This window comes from Seriola dumerili, unplaced genomic scaffold, assembly GCF_002260705.1.
Source record: "Seriola dumerili isolate Sdu_G_001 unplaced genomic scaffold, Sdu_1.0 BDQW01000226.1, whole genome shotgun sequence".
In the NCBI taxonomy this organism is placed as follows: Eukaryota; Metazoa; Chordata; class Actinopteri; order Carangiformes; family Carangidae; genus Seriola; species Seriola dumerili.
This window is the reverse complement of record NW_019174481.1, coordinates 2,873,391-2,887,679: the sequence shown is the minus strand read 5'-3', so window position 1 is coordinate 2,887,679 and position 14,289 is coordinate 2,873,391. Positions and strand designations below refer to the sequence as shown.

At 40.4% G+C, this 14,289-nt stretch overlaps 2 protein-coding genes across 3 annotated transcripts; one reads left to right on the top strand and one right to left on the bottom strand.

Moving 5' to 3' along the window:
• The first annotated feature begins 70 nt into the window (after nt 1-70).
• Nucleotides 71-7,188, top strand: LOC111228961 (glomulin-like). 2 transcript variants are annotated; one of them, XM_022755088.1, is made up of 19 exons: nt 71-128; nt 514-596; nt 1,349-1,474; nt 1,568-1,681; nt 1,856-1,964; nt 2,064-2,346; nt 2,433-2,532; nt 2,660-2,841; nt 3,003-3,056; nt 3,594-3,624; nt 4,037-4,126; nt 4,261-4,302; nt 4,489-4,562; nt 4,658-4,742; nt 4,868-4,977; nt 5,469-5,532; nt 6,064-6,199; nt 6,448-6,518; nt 6,626-7,188. In XM_022755088.1, exons 2-19 carry the CDS (start codon nt 558-560, stop codon nt 6,713-6,715), a joined length of 1,800 nt encoding a protein of 599 aa, XP_022610809.1. In that variant the 5' UTR covers nt 71-128; nt 514-557; the 3' UTR covers nt 6,716-7,188. The 2 variants fall into 2 exon arrangements, with proteins under 2 accessions (XP_022610809.1, XP_022610810.1); XM_022755089.1 differs by having other exon boundaries at nt 79-128; nt 495-596.
• An 805-nt stretch (nt 7,189-7,993) lies between these two features.
• Nucleotides 7,994-13,810, bottom strand: cdc7 (cell division cycle 7). The gene is made up of 12 exons (XM_022754900.1): nt 13,657-13,810; nt 13,234-13,324; nt 12,776-12,862; nt 12,510-12,645; nt 11,883-11,976; nt 11,543-11,685; nt 10,956-11,316; nt 10,624-10,731; nt 9,997-10,172; nt 9,534-9,616; nt 9,281-9,430; nt 7,994-9,098 (listed from the first exon to the last, which is right to left on the bottom strand). Exons 2-12 carry the CDS (start codon nt 13,322-13,324, stop codon nt 8,656-8,658), a joined length of 1,872 nt encoding a protein of 623 aa, XP_022610621.1. The 5' UTR covers nt 13,657-13,810; the 3' UTR covers nt 7,994-8,655.
• Nucleotides 13,811-14,289: the final 479 nt, after the last annotated feature.

Here is a 14,289-nt window from a genome sequence, read left to right as displayed (position 1 = left end):
GTTTTCTACGTAGTCAACTTTGACCGTTGACGTATTTACCTCTACGGCAAGCCCAAACGGACAAATTAGCCGTTAGCACTCTTGTCAGGCGGCGTGGTAGTTTAATCGGGCTGTGACATGTAGCTTTGGTGGGTATCTACCTCAATATTGTCCTGTTTGACACCATTATTTCCGCCAACAATGCTTACTGTTAGCGACTGTGTTTGGCTAGCTCTGGCTAGCTCTGATAGCAAAAATGCTTTGTTTTCTATCTAATGGCGAAGCTAATTCTGAATAATTGAGACTAGCATTCATTCAGCTCTCTGTTTACAGCAGACTGTCCAGCCCACACAAGCTTATCTGACCTTAACCTTAACATTACCCACCTTTCTGTGCATATAAATAATGATTCAACTCATAAAGGCAGCTAGTTGTGGAAGTAGACCCTCTTGAATTAGGAGCCGTTTGATTATCAGGTAGTATGGTGTGCAGTTGTTGTTTTTTTTAATTTTCAGTGTCCTGTTTGTTTTGGAGGATTGCTGTGTGACAAAGATAAACCTCACCTGAAGACAGCAGGGATGGCTCTGGAGCAGCTCAGTGACGTGGTCCAGAGATGTGTGAGTCCACCAGACACTTCACCATCCACCCATCAATACCTCATTTTACATGTTAACACAATCAGTGGAGTAATTTCTTTTTAGTGGTAGAAGCAGTCTGAATGCATTTAAAAAGTAAGCAATAGTGTTAAATTTTCTGTGTACAGCTCTGTTCTAGCTGCACTTTAACCCACAGCCTTAGGAATAAAATGTTCCTGTCATAAGTGAACAGCCTGATTCTATTGTCTATTCTTAAGTCCTCCAAGGGAGGCTTAGATATATAATAAATGATTTAGATTAAAAGTTAATTCTCAACCTTGGAAACAGTAGTTGACTTAACAATCTCACCACAAGGTCCATTTAGTAGTTGTTCTGGAGCTTTCTATTCTTTTCTTTTTTCTCTAGCAACTCCAGAACAGGACCTTGAGGTCTTGAATTATATTTCACTGATTACTAACTGACTGTGGGGCTGTAGTTTATTTCCTCATGGATTGACTCTTAAAAAAACATTACAAAATATCAGAAAGTAATGAAAAATGCCTGCACAGAGGCCGAGGTGATGTCTTCCAACAGCTTGTTTTTGTTTCATTAACAGTCCAAAACCCTGAAGGTATTTAATTTACTGTGATGTTGATGTATGCTGTGTAAATGTTTGGCTTTTTCTAACTAATCAACTGATTGGAAAACTAATCAGTTGGAATTCTTTCATCACTAATCTGACATGTCTATATTTTCTCTGTTATGACCCCTTAATTTATCTCTCTTTTACACAGCAAGCACGCCCTGATGACAGCTACACCACTGAGGATCATGACGTCTTCACGATTGCTGGACGAACCTGCATCGAGGAGGGGAACAGCGTTCAGGTCCTCAGTATCATCCTGGATGAAAAGAATCAGGTAGGTTTTAACATGTACATTTAACATGTACACTTGTTTATAGGTGTGTAGCATATTGCTTAACATGACACTCCTTTATCCCTCTTTCTGTAGGAAATAGTGAGATCTATGGGTTGGAATCTGCTGCCTCCCCTGATTCAGGTTTTGCTCAAGAAAGACAACAAGAACCTTCCTCAATGCCTGGCTATTTTCAACCACCTGCTAGAGGTCTGCTCATCTGCTCCACAGATGCTTCACAGTATCAGATAGTGGTCTAGTACTATCCAAAATACAGTTTATAATCAAATCTAAACCACTCACAAATCTAGCAGTGTGTAGATACTTAATGTCTTGAGTGTTGTGACTAAATTGTCCTTTTAAAGGTGAGCTTTGGTTTTCCAGACTTGCAGGCCCAAGGAGCTGCTGATTGGCCTTTTGGAGCAGCTGGAGCAGGATGACCCTGACACAATAGCAGAAAGCGTCCATCTGCTGTTAAACCCTCTGCAGAAAGGCAGGGAACATTCTTTAAATATGCACTCCAATATACTTGTGAGCAAATGTCAACTCATATAAAGCCATTTTCATTGTTCCACCTGTGTCCTCCTCTCAGTGCTGCTCTGTCTGGGCAGTCGTAAGGCCTCGTCCCTGGGCATGACCCTGTCCTCTGTGCTGGACCAGGTGGCCAAGCTGCCTCTACCTCACACCAAGGACCAAGAGGAGGATGACGTGTTCTCGCTTTGCCGCTGCTGCACTGAACTAATAGCCTTCATCAGACCCTTTGTCCAGGAGGTCCGGTTAGACCTCCTGAACAGTGAAGAGCTGAGCGAGAGCAGAAACAACGTGGCAGGTGGACAGGATAAAGAGGATGAACTGCGGACAGAACTGCTGAAGTTGTGAGTGACATAACATTATTGTAAAGAGCTGCATGAATCGGAACAATGGCGTTCAGGTTGAACCAGTGTGTTATTTTGTTCTGCAGCTGTATGAAGACTCTGAGTCACCCTTTGTTGGAGGTACAACTCAAGGATCCTGACACTCTGGCTGTGTCTCCCCTCAGGAATTTTGCCACAGAAATTCTGGTGCGTTACCTTTTAAACATCACATGAAGTGTAAATTAATCCTCCATAATATTCTGGAGAGAGCGGACATCGTCCTGTAATATTAGTGTAAATGATTAGAAGGGCCATGTGTGTTTCTTTTGAGCAGAATACCCTCAGTGCTATCGGAGAGTCCCTAACCAGTCTCGTGTACCAGCCTCTGCTGAAGAGAAAACAGCTTCCAGGCTTCCTGGAGGAGGAGGTGCGTTATCCTAAAGAGTCGTTGGCCAGCCTGGCTCACCTGGTGTTCGTCCATCACCTGGCTGCAGATACATTCCCCAGTGTTTACAAGTAAGTTAGAGGAAATATCTATGACCATAGAACACTGGGATGCTGATATACGGTATGAGTTTCTTCAGATTTGGCTGAAAATTAGGGCTGATGACAGTTCATACTGTCTGAATGGATGTTTTTTTTTTTACATTCTCCTGACTCCCTCTGTGTCTTTTCAGTCCTGTGTTCTGTCTTCGGTGTAACATGGAGCACACCTGCCTCCTCTTGTCCAGGTGAATATACTGTATGACGTATGACATGTGCTGTGCTGTTGCAGCGTTTCACTGTCTGATTGCAGTTGGATTTGACAAAAGCACATAAAATGAAGCAAACACTGCGTTTGTTTGGTAATTCAAATTAAGATTAGAAAATCAATTAATTAATGAATAAATCAAATTAATCTAAAAAATACAATGTATTTCATGTATGTTGGCTAAAACACGTGTGTGTGTGTGTGTGTGTGTGTGTGTGTGTGTGTGTGTGTGTGTGTGTGTGTGTGTGTGTGTGTGTGTGTGTGTGTGTTAAATTAAGTTTCCTTTACACATTCAAATTTCCATATAAAAACCACATCTTGTAAAAAAAATGTAATCACTCCTCACACACCATATATCCCAGATTTTAAATGGAACATTTACAACACGTTTGCATATGTACAATACTAAGTATATTTGCCACACTGAATAAAGACAGTTGGATCTACTTATTAATGTCTGATGTTTGTATTTGAGATAAATACAATATAATCTATTTTTGTTCTGTTTTTTTGTTAGAACTGAGGAGACCAGGATTCAGAAAGGTCTGGTGAGTCAACCTGAAACACTGAATCAAGGACGAGGGTTTTCGTTGTTACGACATTCTGGAGACTGGTTCTGTGGTTTCCAAATTGTTGGGATAGACACGTTTGCAAAAGAAAAAAAATTCTTGTGACGTCAAGCATCTGTTGTGTAGTTGTGTTCTGTAGACTGTGTAGTTTATTCTCAAACATACTTGTAGCCTTACGTCACATAAAGTAGTAAAGTCAAAAGTTTAAAAGTTTACCAGAACAACAAAAATCTGTGGCCACAGCCATGTTGTTGTCTATATTACAAGAATTTGTCGTCTGTACAGTCGGCTTTTTAGGACATTTCAGACTCCGTTTGTCTGGTTCAGCTCAACTTTCATCAGTGCTGAAAGCTTGAGTTTGATGTCTGTATGTGTGTTTCCCATCACACAGGAGCTGTATGAGAAGAGTCTGGTGCGGGTAGTGGATGGCAGTCTGCCTGCAGATCTGCTGGAGATCAAAACCTTCCTCACAGTCTCTCAGGTGAACACAGTTATCCACTCAGGTTATTCATGCAAACCTCAGCCTTTACTCTGCTGCGATTCCTCTGGTGTGACGCTGTTTTACTGGAACTGTGTGCATCACACTCACTTATTCATTTCAATGTTTATTTGCAGAACTTAGTGAAGGTTATGACTATATGCCCGAGACATGATTTGGTAAGTCTTAACATTTATTTATAAATGTTATTTTGTGCAAAATATGCATTTATGTGGGTGTAATTGTAATGCTATCGATAATGGACTTAACTGATGTTTTTTCTTCTTTTGTATTAACTGTGGCTTTTCATTAGAATTTGTTATTCTCTTTGAAAACATATTTTAATTTTTCTTCTTTATCAACAGAGAATTAAAGGTTTGAAGGTGTTCCAGCTGAGCATTGACAAATTTGACACTGAAGCCAAATACAATTTTTTCCAGTAAGCCTTCACCTCTCCTCCTCAAAAGTCATCAGAAATGTCTTTCTCTGTTCCACCCTTCAATATAATGATCCTTATCTGTTGTATTGTTTCAGGTACATGCTGAAGACCAGTGGTCACTCGGGAGTCGAAGGCTACATCATCAAAAACATCAAGAATCAGATAGACCTTGCACTGCAGGTGAGTGAGGTTACATTTAATGGCTGCTGTGAGCTTTCTTACCGTTTTTCATATGTTTTGGTGCAGTAACTAAGAGCTAAATGACAGTGTTAAGTCTGTCTTTGTCTCTCTCTGTCTGTCCTCAGCCAGGTAACAGTAACACCTGGTTTGAGGGGGTTCACCTGCTCCCTCTGCTGCGTAAGGTTCTCAGTCTCCCAGACGGCCCAGAGACCGACCTCCTGCAGTACCTGGACAGGTCAGCACACACATACTGTAACATCTAAGAAAATCATTTTTAATTATTGGCTGTTGATTGCCATGCATACATATTTTTTTCCATAAACTGAAATTGAAATAGTTTTTTTTCTTATTGTCAAGTGAATAAAATGTGAAGGAAGAGGTTTTTTTTTTTTTTTTTTTTTTTAAAACAATAAACAATCTTGATACTGATTTTATAATTTGATGTCACAGGATACACACTGAGCAGGGCATTTTACATTTGAAAAATAAACTTGTCAGTTTTCTCTGGTGGAAAAAGTATGTGTTGTTGAAAATGAGCTGAAACCTGGTCTGACACCTGATCTCTGTACTTCAGTTTCTATGACTTACTAGCCAACAAATATGCTGATATCAGTATATCTGCAATAAGCTAATGTTGGCAGATATATTGCTCCAGCTCCAGTTGAAAGCTCTGGACATAGCTAGTAAGTGGACCATGACCACATTCTTTCTGTGTTGTTTTCTCAGAGTTATGGAGTCTCTGAACCTGCTGCGCTACCTGGTCATTAGAGACAAAGTGACAGAGAACCAGGTGAGTACAACCCTGATCCGTTTCACACCAGAGCCAAACAATGACTCAACATAACATTACTGGTTGTTTTATAAGATCTTCAGCTCATGGACATAGAAAACAAGTAAAAATAAGCATGTAACAAGTACAGAGACAGAAAACAACTGCAAAGAGATACAATACTACCACAACGAGACAGTAAATAACTAAAAAGAGACTCAAAACAAGTACAAAGAGAGATGTCAAATGACCAAAATGTGAGTATATGACACAACATGACAATGAGATATAAAACTACCGTAGAGACAAAGCAAGTGAAAACAGACTCAAATCAACTAAAGAGATGCAAAGCAACCACAAAGAGACGGAAAATATAATGTAGGGATGCAAAGAGACACAAAGCAAGTACGACTGGGCACACAACCGTCACAAAGACTCACTTTCGATCCATGAGTCTTGGTGTTACATACCAGGTCGATCCAGCCAGTTACAGCCAGCCTTCATCCTAACTGCACTCATCGTGTTTTTTTTTTTGCTGTTTTGATCTTTCAGACGGGGATCTGGACAGAGCTGTATAAAATAGAGGATACATTCATGAAGCCTCTGCGTGTTGGGCTGAACATGTCGAGAGCCCACTACGAGAGGGAGCTGCACAACACCATGGAGTCCAAGAAGGACAAGGCCAAAGGTCAGACCTGCAAACCTTTGTCTATTTCAGGTCTTTCTCAACAACTCAGCAGCTTTTTCATAAAGAAACAGAATGCATATGCAAGAGTACAGGAAAATATTAATGCCCCATATTTTATAGTAGCAAAGCTGGTATAATTTTCCCCTGCAGCCCTAACACAAATTAAGCTTCCAGTGAAATACTCTGAGGCTTTCCCTAATGCCGAAGTGACAGCTAATGTTCTGACAGCACAAATGTGTGTTTTCCAGAGGAGTCGATGCTTTCTGTGTCTGTTGGTGATGAGAAGCTGCCCAACATGACATCACAGTCACAGATTCAGGTCAGCGACTGATTCATATTCATGAGAATCAAACAGCATTTGATTGTACAGCACTAACGAGAAAGAGCACAGCGATGACCTGACTGAATTTTAATGTGTCCTCTCAGGCTCTGCACTCAGCCCTGCACACGTTCGACATGATCGAGAGCGTGTTGGTGCGGATAGAGGAACTCACCGACGTGAGGGAAAACCTTTAGACCGAGTTCAACAGCCAGACACCCTCACCTGTCTCAGGATCTCATGGATAAAAAAAAAAAGCCTTCAACTGCTCTGTTGATTTATTTTGTTCAAAATAAATCAGTCGTGGATGCATCATTTCAAATTGTTAAACCATGCAACTGTTAATGTTTTTTTTTTATATATATTTCAAATGTTTCAAGTTGTCAGCAGGTCTGTATTTAGAATCAAGTATAACTGTAAAATCTTTCATTGTCTACAAAACAAACCAAATAATGGCTGGGAAGTTTGTATCACTTCAGTTATACGTTCACAAACTTTTGTACACACAAAGGGCTTAAATAAAGTCCTTAACTGATGTCTTTGCCATTTGCTCTATTCTGGATGTTTTAGTTATTAAGCACTAATAACAACTAAAGAGCTATAAGTAAAATGAGTAATAAAAATCTCATCAAATGCATAAGTATTTCAGCGTTGTTAAATAAAAATTTGAAATGTGTTGCTATTGGAAATTTCTATTTACATTTACATATTTAATTTCACTCTTATTAACTCTTAAATTCAATAGTCACAGGGTGCCACAAAAACAGTGAAATTGATGGAAAAGCCCACACACAGAGTGAATTCAGAAAGTATTCAGACCCGTTTATATCACATTGACATTAAGTATTCAAACCTTTTGCTATGACACCTGAAATTTAGCTCAGTGCCCCGTTTCTCTCGATCATCTTTGAGCGGTTTCTACCTTCAATTAAGCTGATTGGACATGACCTGGAAAGATACACACCTGTCTGTATAAGGTCTCACAGCTGACTATGCATATCAGAGCAAAAGCCATGAGGTGGAAGGAACTGCCTGCAGAGCTCAGAGACAGGATTGTGTCATGGAACAGATCTGGGGAAGGATATAAAAAAAAAAAAAAAAGAAAAGAAAAAAAATACTCACTGAAGGTTCCCAAGAGCAGAGGCCTCCATAATTCTTCCAGATCTCTTTCAAGGGCCTTCAAGGACCACACGGCCAAACTGAGCAATCAGCGGAGAAGGGCCTTGGCAAGAGAGTTGACCAAGAACCCAATGGTCACTCTGGCTGAGCTCCAAAGATCCTGAGTGGAGATGGGAGAAACATCTTTTATTGCAGCACAAGACCACAACATAGCAAAATGTGAAACACACTGAAGGGGTCTGAAGACTTTCCAAATGCATTGTGTGTATATACACCCAATATAGAAACCTGCCATAAAAGGATATGTTTATATGTATATATAGCGCCCTTACACACTGAGTGACAGCTACTTTGTTTTTGCCTTTATTAGAGAATCCAAAGTTCAGTTTTCAGTTGTATAAATTAACACAGCTGAAACAGACATATTCACATACAGCATCATTCACACTCACATTAATAAAATACAGATGGAATTCAAACACACCTTCAAATTAAAAACCTTCTCATACTTCAGAAACAGTCACTTCATACAGTGGTAGCAACATACTGACAATTCCCTCTTTATAAGACAAGATTCAGACTAAGAAGAACATTACATATATGCCTACATTTAAAACTGTTCATCCATTTACACAACAGCTAATATAATGCCTCAAGTCAATACTAGAGTCCTTTAAAATGCCTATCCTCACAGTTCTCTACTTTACACCATAGCTGCCACGAAGATAACTCATTTTAACTCTTAACTGCAGACCTGTGAACCATGAAGTCACGTGTCTTGCAGGAACATTTATGTTCAAGTCTATGAAGCATTTAACAGGCGTTTTTTTCCACAGATTTATCAGATCTCTGTTGTCTTGTTCAGGTAATGTTGCCACACAAGGATCTGAAATTCACTCCCATCTGTTTAAACAATCCTGTGCACCACACTTTTCTATTTGTGGACCATGTCCCCACATCCCAAAGCCAAGCAGTTTTGTGATGTTGACAGGAGACTCCAGGTTAAGTCACAGTCCTTTCACAGGTCTTTGAACAGTGGGTGCAGCAGTGCCTGAGCCGCTGTGATCCTGGTGGCAGGGTTCAGGTCTAGCAGCCGGTCTAGCAAGTTGTATGCTTCATCAGGGACTTTGTCCCAGCCCCGCTCATCGTCCTCTACCTTGCAGTCTCCCCCTGAGGTTTGTTCAGCGAGGCAAGTCGAGGTTCGTCTGCTGCCTGACTGCTCCCGATGGTTCGGGAGACTAGAAGCTCCATCTTTATGTTGCTTTAATGTTCCTTCAGTGGGACGATGTGTAGGTGTATCATCTTGGATTTTTTGATGGTGGGTGGTGGTGGTCGAGTCTCTGCTGGCTTCAGGAAGTGGCGTGACTTCATCAGCTGGCGATGGTCTTCGTCCTCTCAGCGTCTCACATAGTGTTCTGAGATCCTGCCGAGGTAGATCCCGACTGCACACCACCGCCTTACCTGAGTTCAAATCCAAAACAAGTTTACAATCTACACACAGCCTTACATACAGGACATCACAGTGCTGTAATTCAGTTCTACTACATTGTTGACTTAATCATGGTGACAAACAGTGTTAATGGAATAATCAAAATACAAAAGCGGAGGCCTCCGTTTCTGAAGTAAAAAATATGAATCCACACCAAATGACTTAGCGGCCTGGATGGTCTCTCTGGAGCCTCGTATGGTCATGATCTGAGTGAGAGCGATCAGGTCATCGCTGGCTTTGAAGAACGGGTAACGGCCACTGAGCAGTGAGAGCAGGATCACACCAGCTGACCACACGTCTATGGCTACAATGCAGGATGAGAAGACGGGACAGCGCAACGGTGAACATCAGTGATAGTGAGGCATGGTGAGGAGTCAATTTTGCCTCTCTACAGTGGAGACACCTACCTGTCCCCTGGTTGGGACACTTCGTGAGGACTTCTGGTGCTCTGAAGCCTGGAGTTCCAGCCCTCGGTGCCACCTGCTGCTTCCTTCAGTCAAAACCAGGGACATTAAAGAGGCATTTGTTCACAACAACACACAAAACAGAAATCAAATATCAAGCTCTTCACACAACATTTTTAGATTTGTAGTGTTATAAAGTGAGTGGCTTGTGACAAGAGTTTCATCTTATAGATGCGTGGTGGTTCCTATACAGGTGTCAATAAAACTTGAACTGTAGAGGTCATATTTCTGAGGAGAAAACAGATGCTATAGATGTTACATTATTTAAATTGATGACTAAAATATGAGTAGAAGGGATTTCTATCTCCTTTTTTCAATTAACGTGTGTGTGTGTGTGTGTGTGTGGCTTTTTGAGTTCCTATTTAAAAAAAAAAAAAGCCTGGTTCAGTGTGATGTTTTTTGTTACCTGGACATGCAGATATTGCAGACGCGGTCCGTCAGGTAGCAGTTACAGGTGAGGCCCTGGTGTACAGTCCTCTGAGGTTTCTGACTGCTGCTCTGGCTCCTGACAGGCAGGGCCCCCCGGCCGGCTGAAGAGTACCTCCGGCTGGCTGCGTCCTCTGTTTTGATGGGCTTTACCAGCTAAACAAAGACAGGTGAAAATTTTGATTTTATAAAATGAAAATACATGACGACACTGAAACAAAAAAAAACCCTTTAAAATACCCTTTAAATGGTTATCTTTAAAGCAAATAAAAAGGTCTTTTCAATAGGTTCACAACTTTCATTTATTTGTAATTTCAATGGCTGTGAGACGAGCTGTGTTTGGAAAAAAATCACTCCATTACTATAAGTACTTGAGTTATGTGTAAGTGAAAAAATTCTTTAAACAAGCTGTTGTCAGATAATCATACATAATCACACTGATGTGTTTTGGCTAAATGACTTAAACATTTATTTTTTTAAACGCACGTTAGAATTAAATGAGTACTGGCATCTTTGGTGTCATCTCTCCACTTCCATCACCTGATATTGAAAGGGACACGACTGAAACCTCTTATTCTTCCAAAATCTTACGTTCTACCTTGCTTACCTCTGTCTTAATGGCAGCTTGTTTTGTGGTGGAGGGAGCTGGAGCACAGCTGTTCAGGTTCTTCTCTCCAAACACAGGCCGCGGCACTTTGCGTAGTCCTGTCAAATCCTAGAGAAAACAAACATGGACGGGAGAATTTAGCTAAATCCAACACATTAGTGCAAAAAAAAAAAAAAAACAGAACAATAACAAATGCAAAGGTAGTTCCATCCAGGAAATCCTTAGCCCAATACCCAATAAACTTTAATACAATTGTGCTCTTATTGGACAAAGAAAAGACTCAGAAAGACCAGTGAATGTCAAAATAAAAATAAAATATCAACTTAGTGCACCTTTGTGTGCTTTGTGCGAGATGTGGAGGTGGTGATGGTGGTGGTGACAGAACGTGCTCTTTTAACTAGTGCTTTCCGAGAGGCTGAGGAAGATGTGGTGGTAACGGTAGTAGTGGAGGAAGAGGGGGATGAAGGTGGCAGGGCTGTGTGTTGCCGTGGAGGCAGAAGTAATGAGGTTGAGGCTGTGGTGACAGTGGTAGTTTTGGGATGGAGTCTAGTTGGTGCTTTGCTCCGCTGTGTGGTGTCTTGTTTCCCTGTGGACCCTCCACCTTTCTGTGATGGCCTCTGCCTCACCACCTTCAGCAACTCGATCTGGGTGTCCGCTGCACCCTGAGCCAGGCCGAAGTCCACCAGGGCATACCTACACACACAAACACACATTTTCAACAGGGAAACTAATTAATGCTTCATGTGCTATGTGCCCATTCTGCATATCCAAAGTTGAAATAAGATGAGACCGGGACCCCCATCTTATCCATCTCACATCCCAACCACCCAGGGAAGTCGAAATTTCCCCATTAATGGATGAAATGCAATATTTGCTGCTATAATAGACAAGACAAGACAAGAAAGGTGCAACTACTCACATTTTGCTGTTCCTGTTGTAGAGGAAATTGTTTGGTTTGATGTCACGGTGAATGATGCCAAACTGGTGGATGTGTCTCAGGGCTTTCAACAGGTGGTAGATATACAGACGGACCTCTTCAAAGGTTAGTGAGCCAATGATGTCCTGATAAATACATTGTGATTGGATAATAAGTTTTTAAATAGAAGCCAGGAAACATAAAAACTACTACTATATCAAGACCAACAACTACTTGATTAATGTTTTGAACATTTTTGTGTTCGTGCAAGAGTCACACATGATGTCACTGAAAAGCAGAAGTAAAGTGCATGACAGAAACTTCTTTATGACAATGAACATACCACAATAGCTTGATGCTCCATATAGGGCATGACAATCACCACATGATCCTCCTTCCTGAAGCAGTAAGACACCCCCATCACATTCTCTGTGCCTCTGAAAACAGAAAAAAAAATGCATTTAGACAACAAAATTTAATTCAGTGTGTTTTGTGATTTCTCTGCGTGATGATGTCAGTTTTGGCCAGTCACTTTCAAAAATCATAATAAAAACACTGATCAAACAGAAGTATACAGCCATATATTCAAATGAGTGTTTTCTCTTGCATCTATCTTGCCAAAGCAGCCGTAAATGTGTTGATGTGTGTAGGTTCAGCTGAATCATGAAACGTTAGACAAATGAGGAACCCACACACTGATTTTCTACTGCATAAAAATAAGCTTTCAGTGAAGAGATCTATTATGATACAAAAGAGTTTTTTATTGACTTGTTTGTGGGAATGCTACTGGTTTATTAACAACAGCATAAAAAAATAAATGAAGCAAAGTCTGGAAATGTATTATAATGATGCGACTTTAAAGAATTTTAATTAGCTGTTGAGTTCTATAAAAAGGCCGTCTGACAGTCTAGGGGCACAGAGAAATATCTTGTATGTCACTTGATAAAAGCACAGCAGTATTTAGACTCACCCAGCAACAGTGAGACACTGAAGCTCAGCAGCAATGCGTGTAGGGTGGCTGGTTGGGATGAGGTGCTTCAGGGCAAACATCTCTCTCCTCCCATCCTGCATCTGAGCCTCACCCAGGTACACCGAGCTGAACGTACCTGATACACAGATGCACATGTCATGAGCACATCACCTCTTCTGCTCCAATAAATCCAATGACCTTAAACAAAAATGTCTCTTCAGCAGACAGTAAAGAAAAGCGTGGATAAAGATATGCAGAGCATGTACCTTCTCCAATTTTGTCTATGATGCGGAAAACCTTGGCCAGCTGAGGAACAGCTTTATACAAAAACTCAATGTCCATCTCCACATCTCCTGGAAGGAAAAATAAAGTATAATACTGTCACACATGCACAAGACATTTCTTGAATTCTACATTTTCCTCCACTCAGGTCATTCAAGATCAGTACGTGCTGGTGTACAGGTACAAGTTTTACAGGGATGCCTTTGTTACAGGCTTTCCTTTAAGACAGTGATTATTTAATCATATTCCTACCATAACATTTTTACAAAGTGGCATACCCCTCTATTTAAAAAAACAGTTTGATGAATATTGGCTGTAAATATTTCTGCTTTTCAACCTGGTATTTGTCAAAATGCTAATATAGTGCTGCATCTATACTCAAATGCTGATTGTATGTCTTTGTTTCTTTCACATCACAGTTAAGTTTTTGTGTCCAACTTACTCGAGACTTTGCTTTTCCTGTGACCTCTGTCAGATTTGGTTATACATCCGTCTGTGCTGATGCCTTCAGTGCACACAGGAGACAACTCCATCTGAGAGACATGAAGAAAGAAAAAGGGTGGAAATGTTAATGACAAAAAACTGAAACGTTTAAGTGATTACCATACAGTCACTGTCAAACTACCTGTAAGAGGCAACGTTAGGTTGGATAGTGTATGGAAAACTATATCCACTTCATAAAGCGAGTGGTTATTGGCAAACTATCTGGTTAAACTGCCATGGTTGGACAAGAACCAAGTATGGCTAATGTCTATCTAACTCAGAGCTGTTTACCTTGTCATTACAACTACACTAGCATGCTACTATTAGCTACAGTCTGTCAAGCTAGCTCACTAAAGCTTATGGAAAACAAACAGAAACTCACCACTTTATTTAGTCGTAAAGTGCAACAGTTCCTCAAAAAAGCATTTCATAAAAGCGCGGTATAGCGTCGAGCTAATGCTTCATCAGTGACACATTAAATATATAAATCTCACTCCGTCTGCGGATGAACAAAGTAAACTGCTCAGACTTTCACAGTGAAGCTTTTCCGCCAACAACAAACTCCGCGCTAAAAGTTACGTCACACATCTCGCGTTACAATAGCACAAATCACGTGGTATCGGATATTAGCTACAGTTGGCGTTACCCAACAACAGAAGTGAAAACACCAACTTTATGTGGTCCACACCATTATTTATGGTCCACAATCACTGTGCTGCTTACGTCTTACACTTAAACATGAAATTAAAGGGATGATCTCCTGTAACATGCAGGACTTTATTCTCAAAACATCCTCAGGCTAAAAGTCCCTAGGAACTTCAAAACACGGGGAAAACAGAACAACAGCTCATTCCATTTCATTTTTGTTTAAATTTAATTAAATGAATACATTCATTTATGGCGTTTGAATTTAATTGTTTTTAATCTAATGTAACTGATTCAATTTAATAATTACAAAAAAAAACAATGTCTTGTTTTTACTTAACTTCATTAAATATATTTTCTAATTCAATTT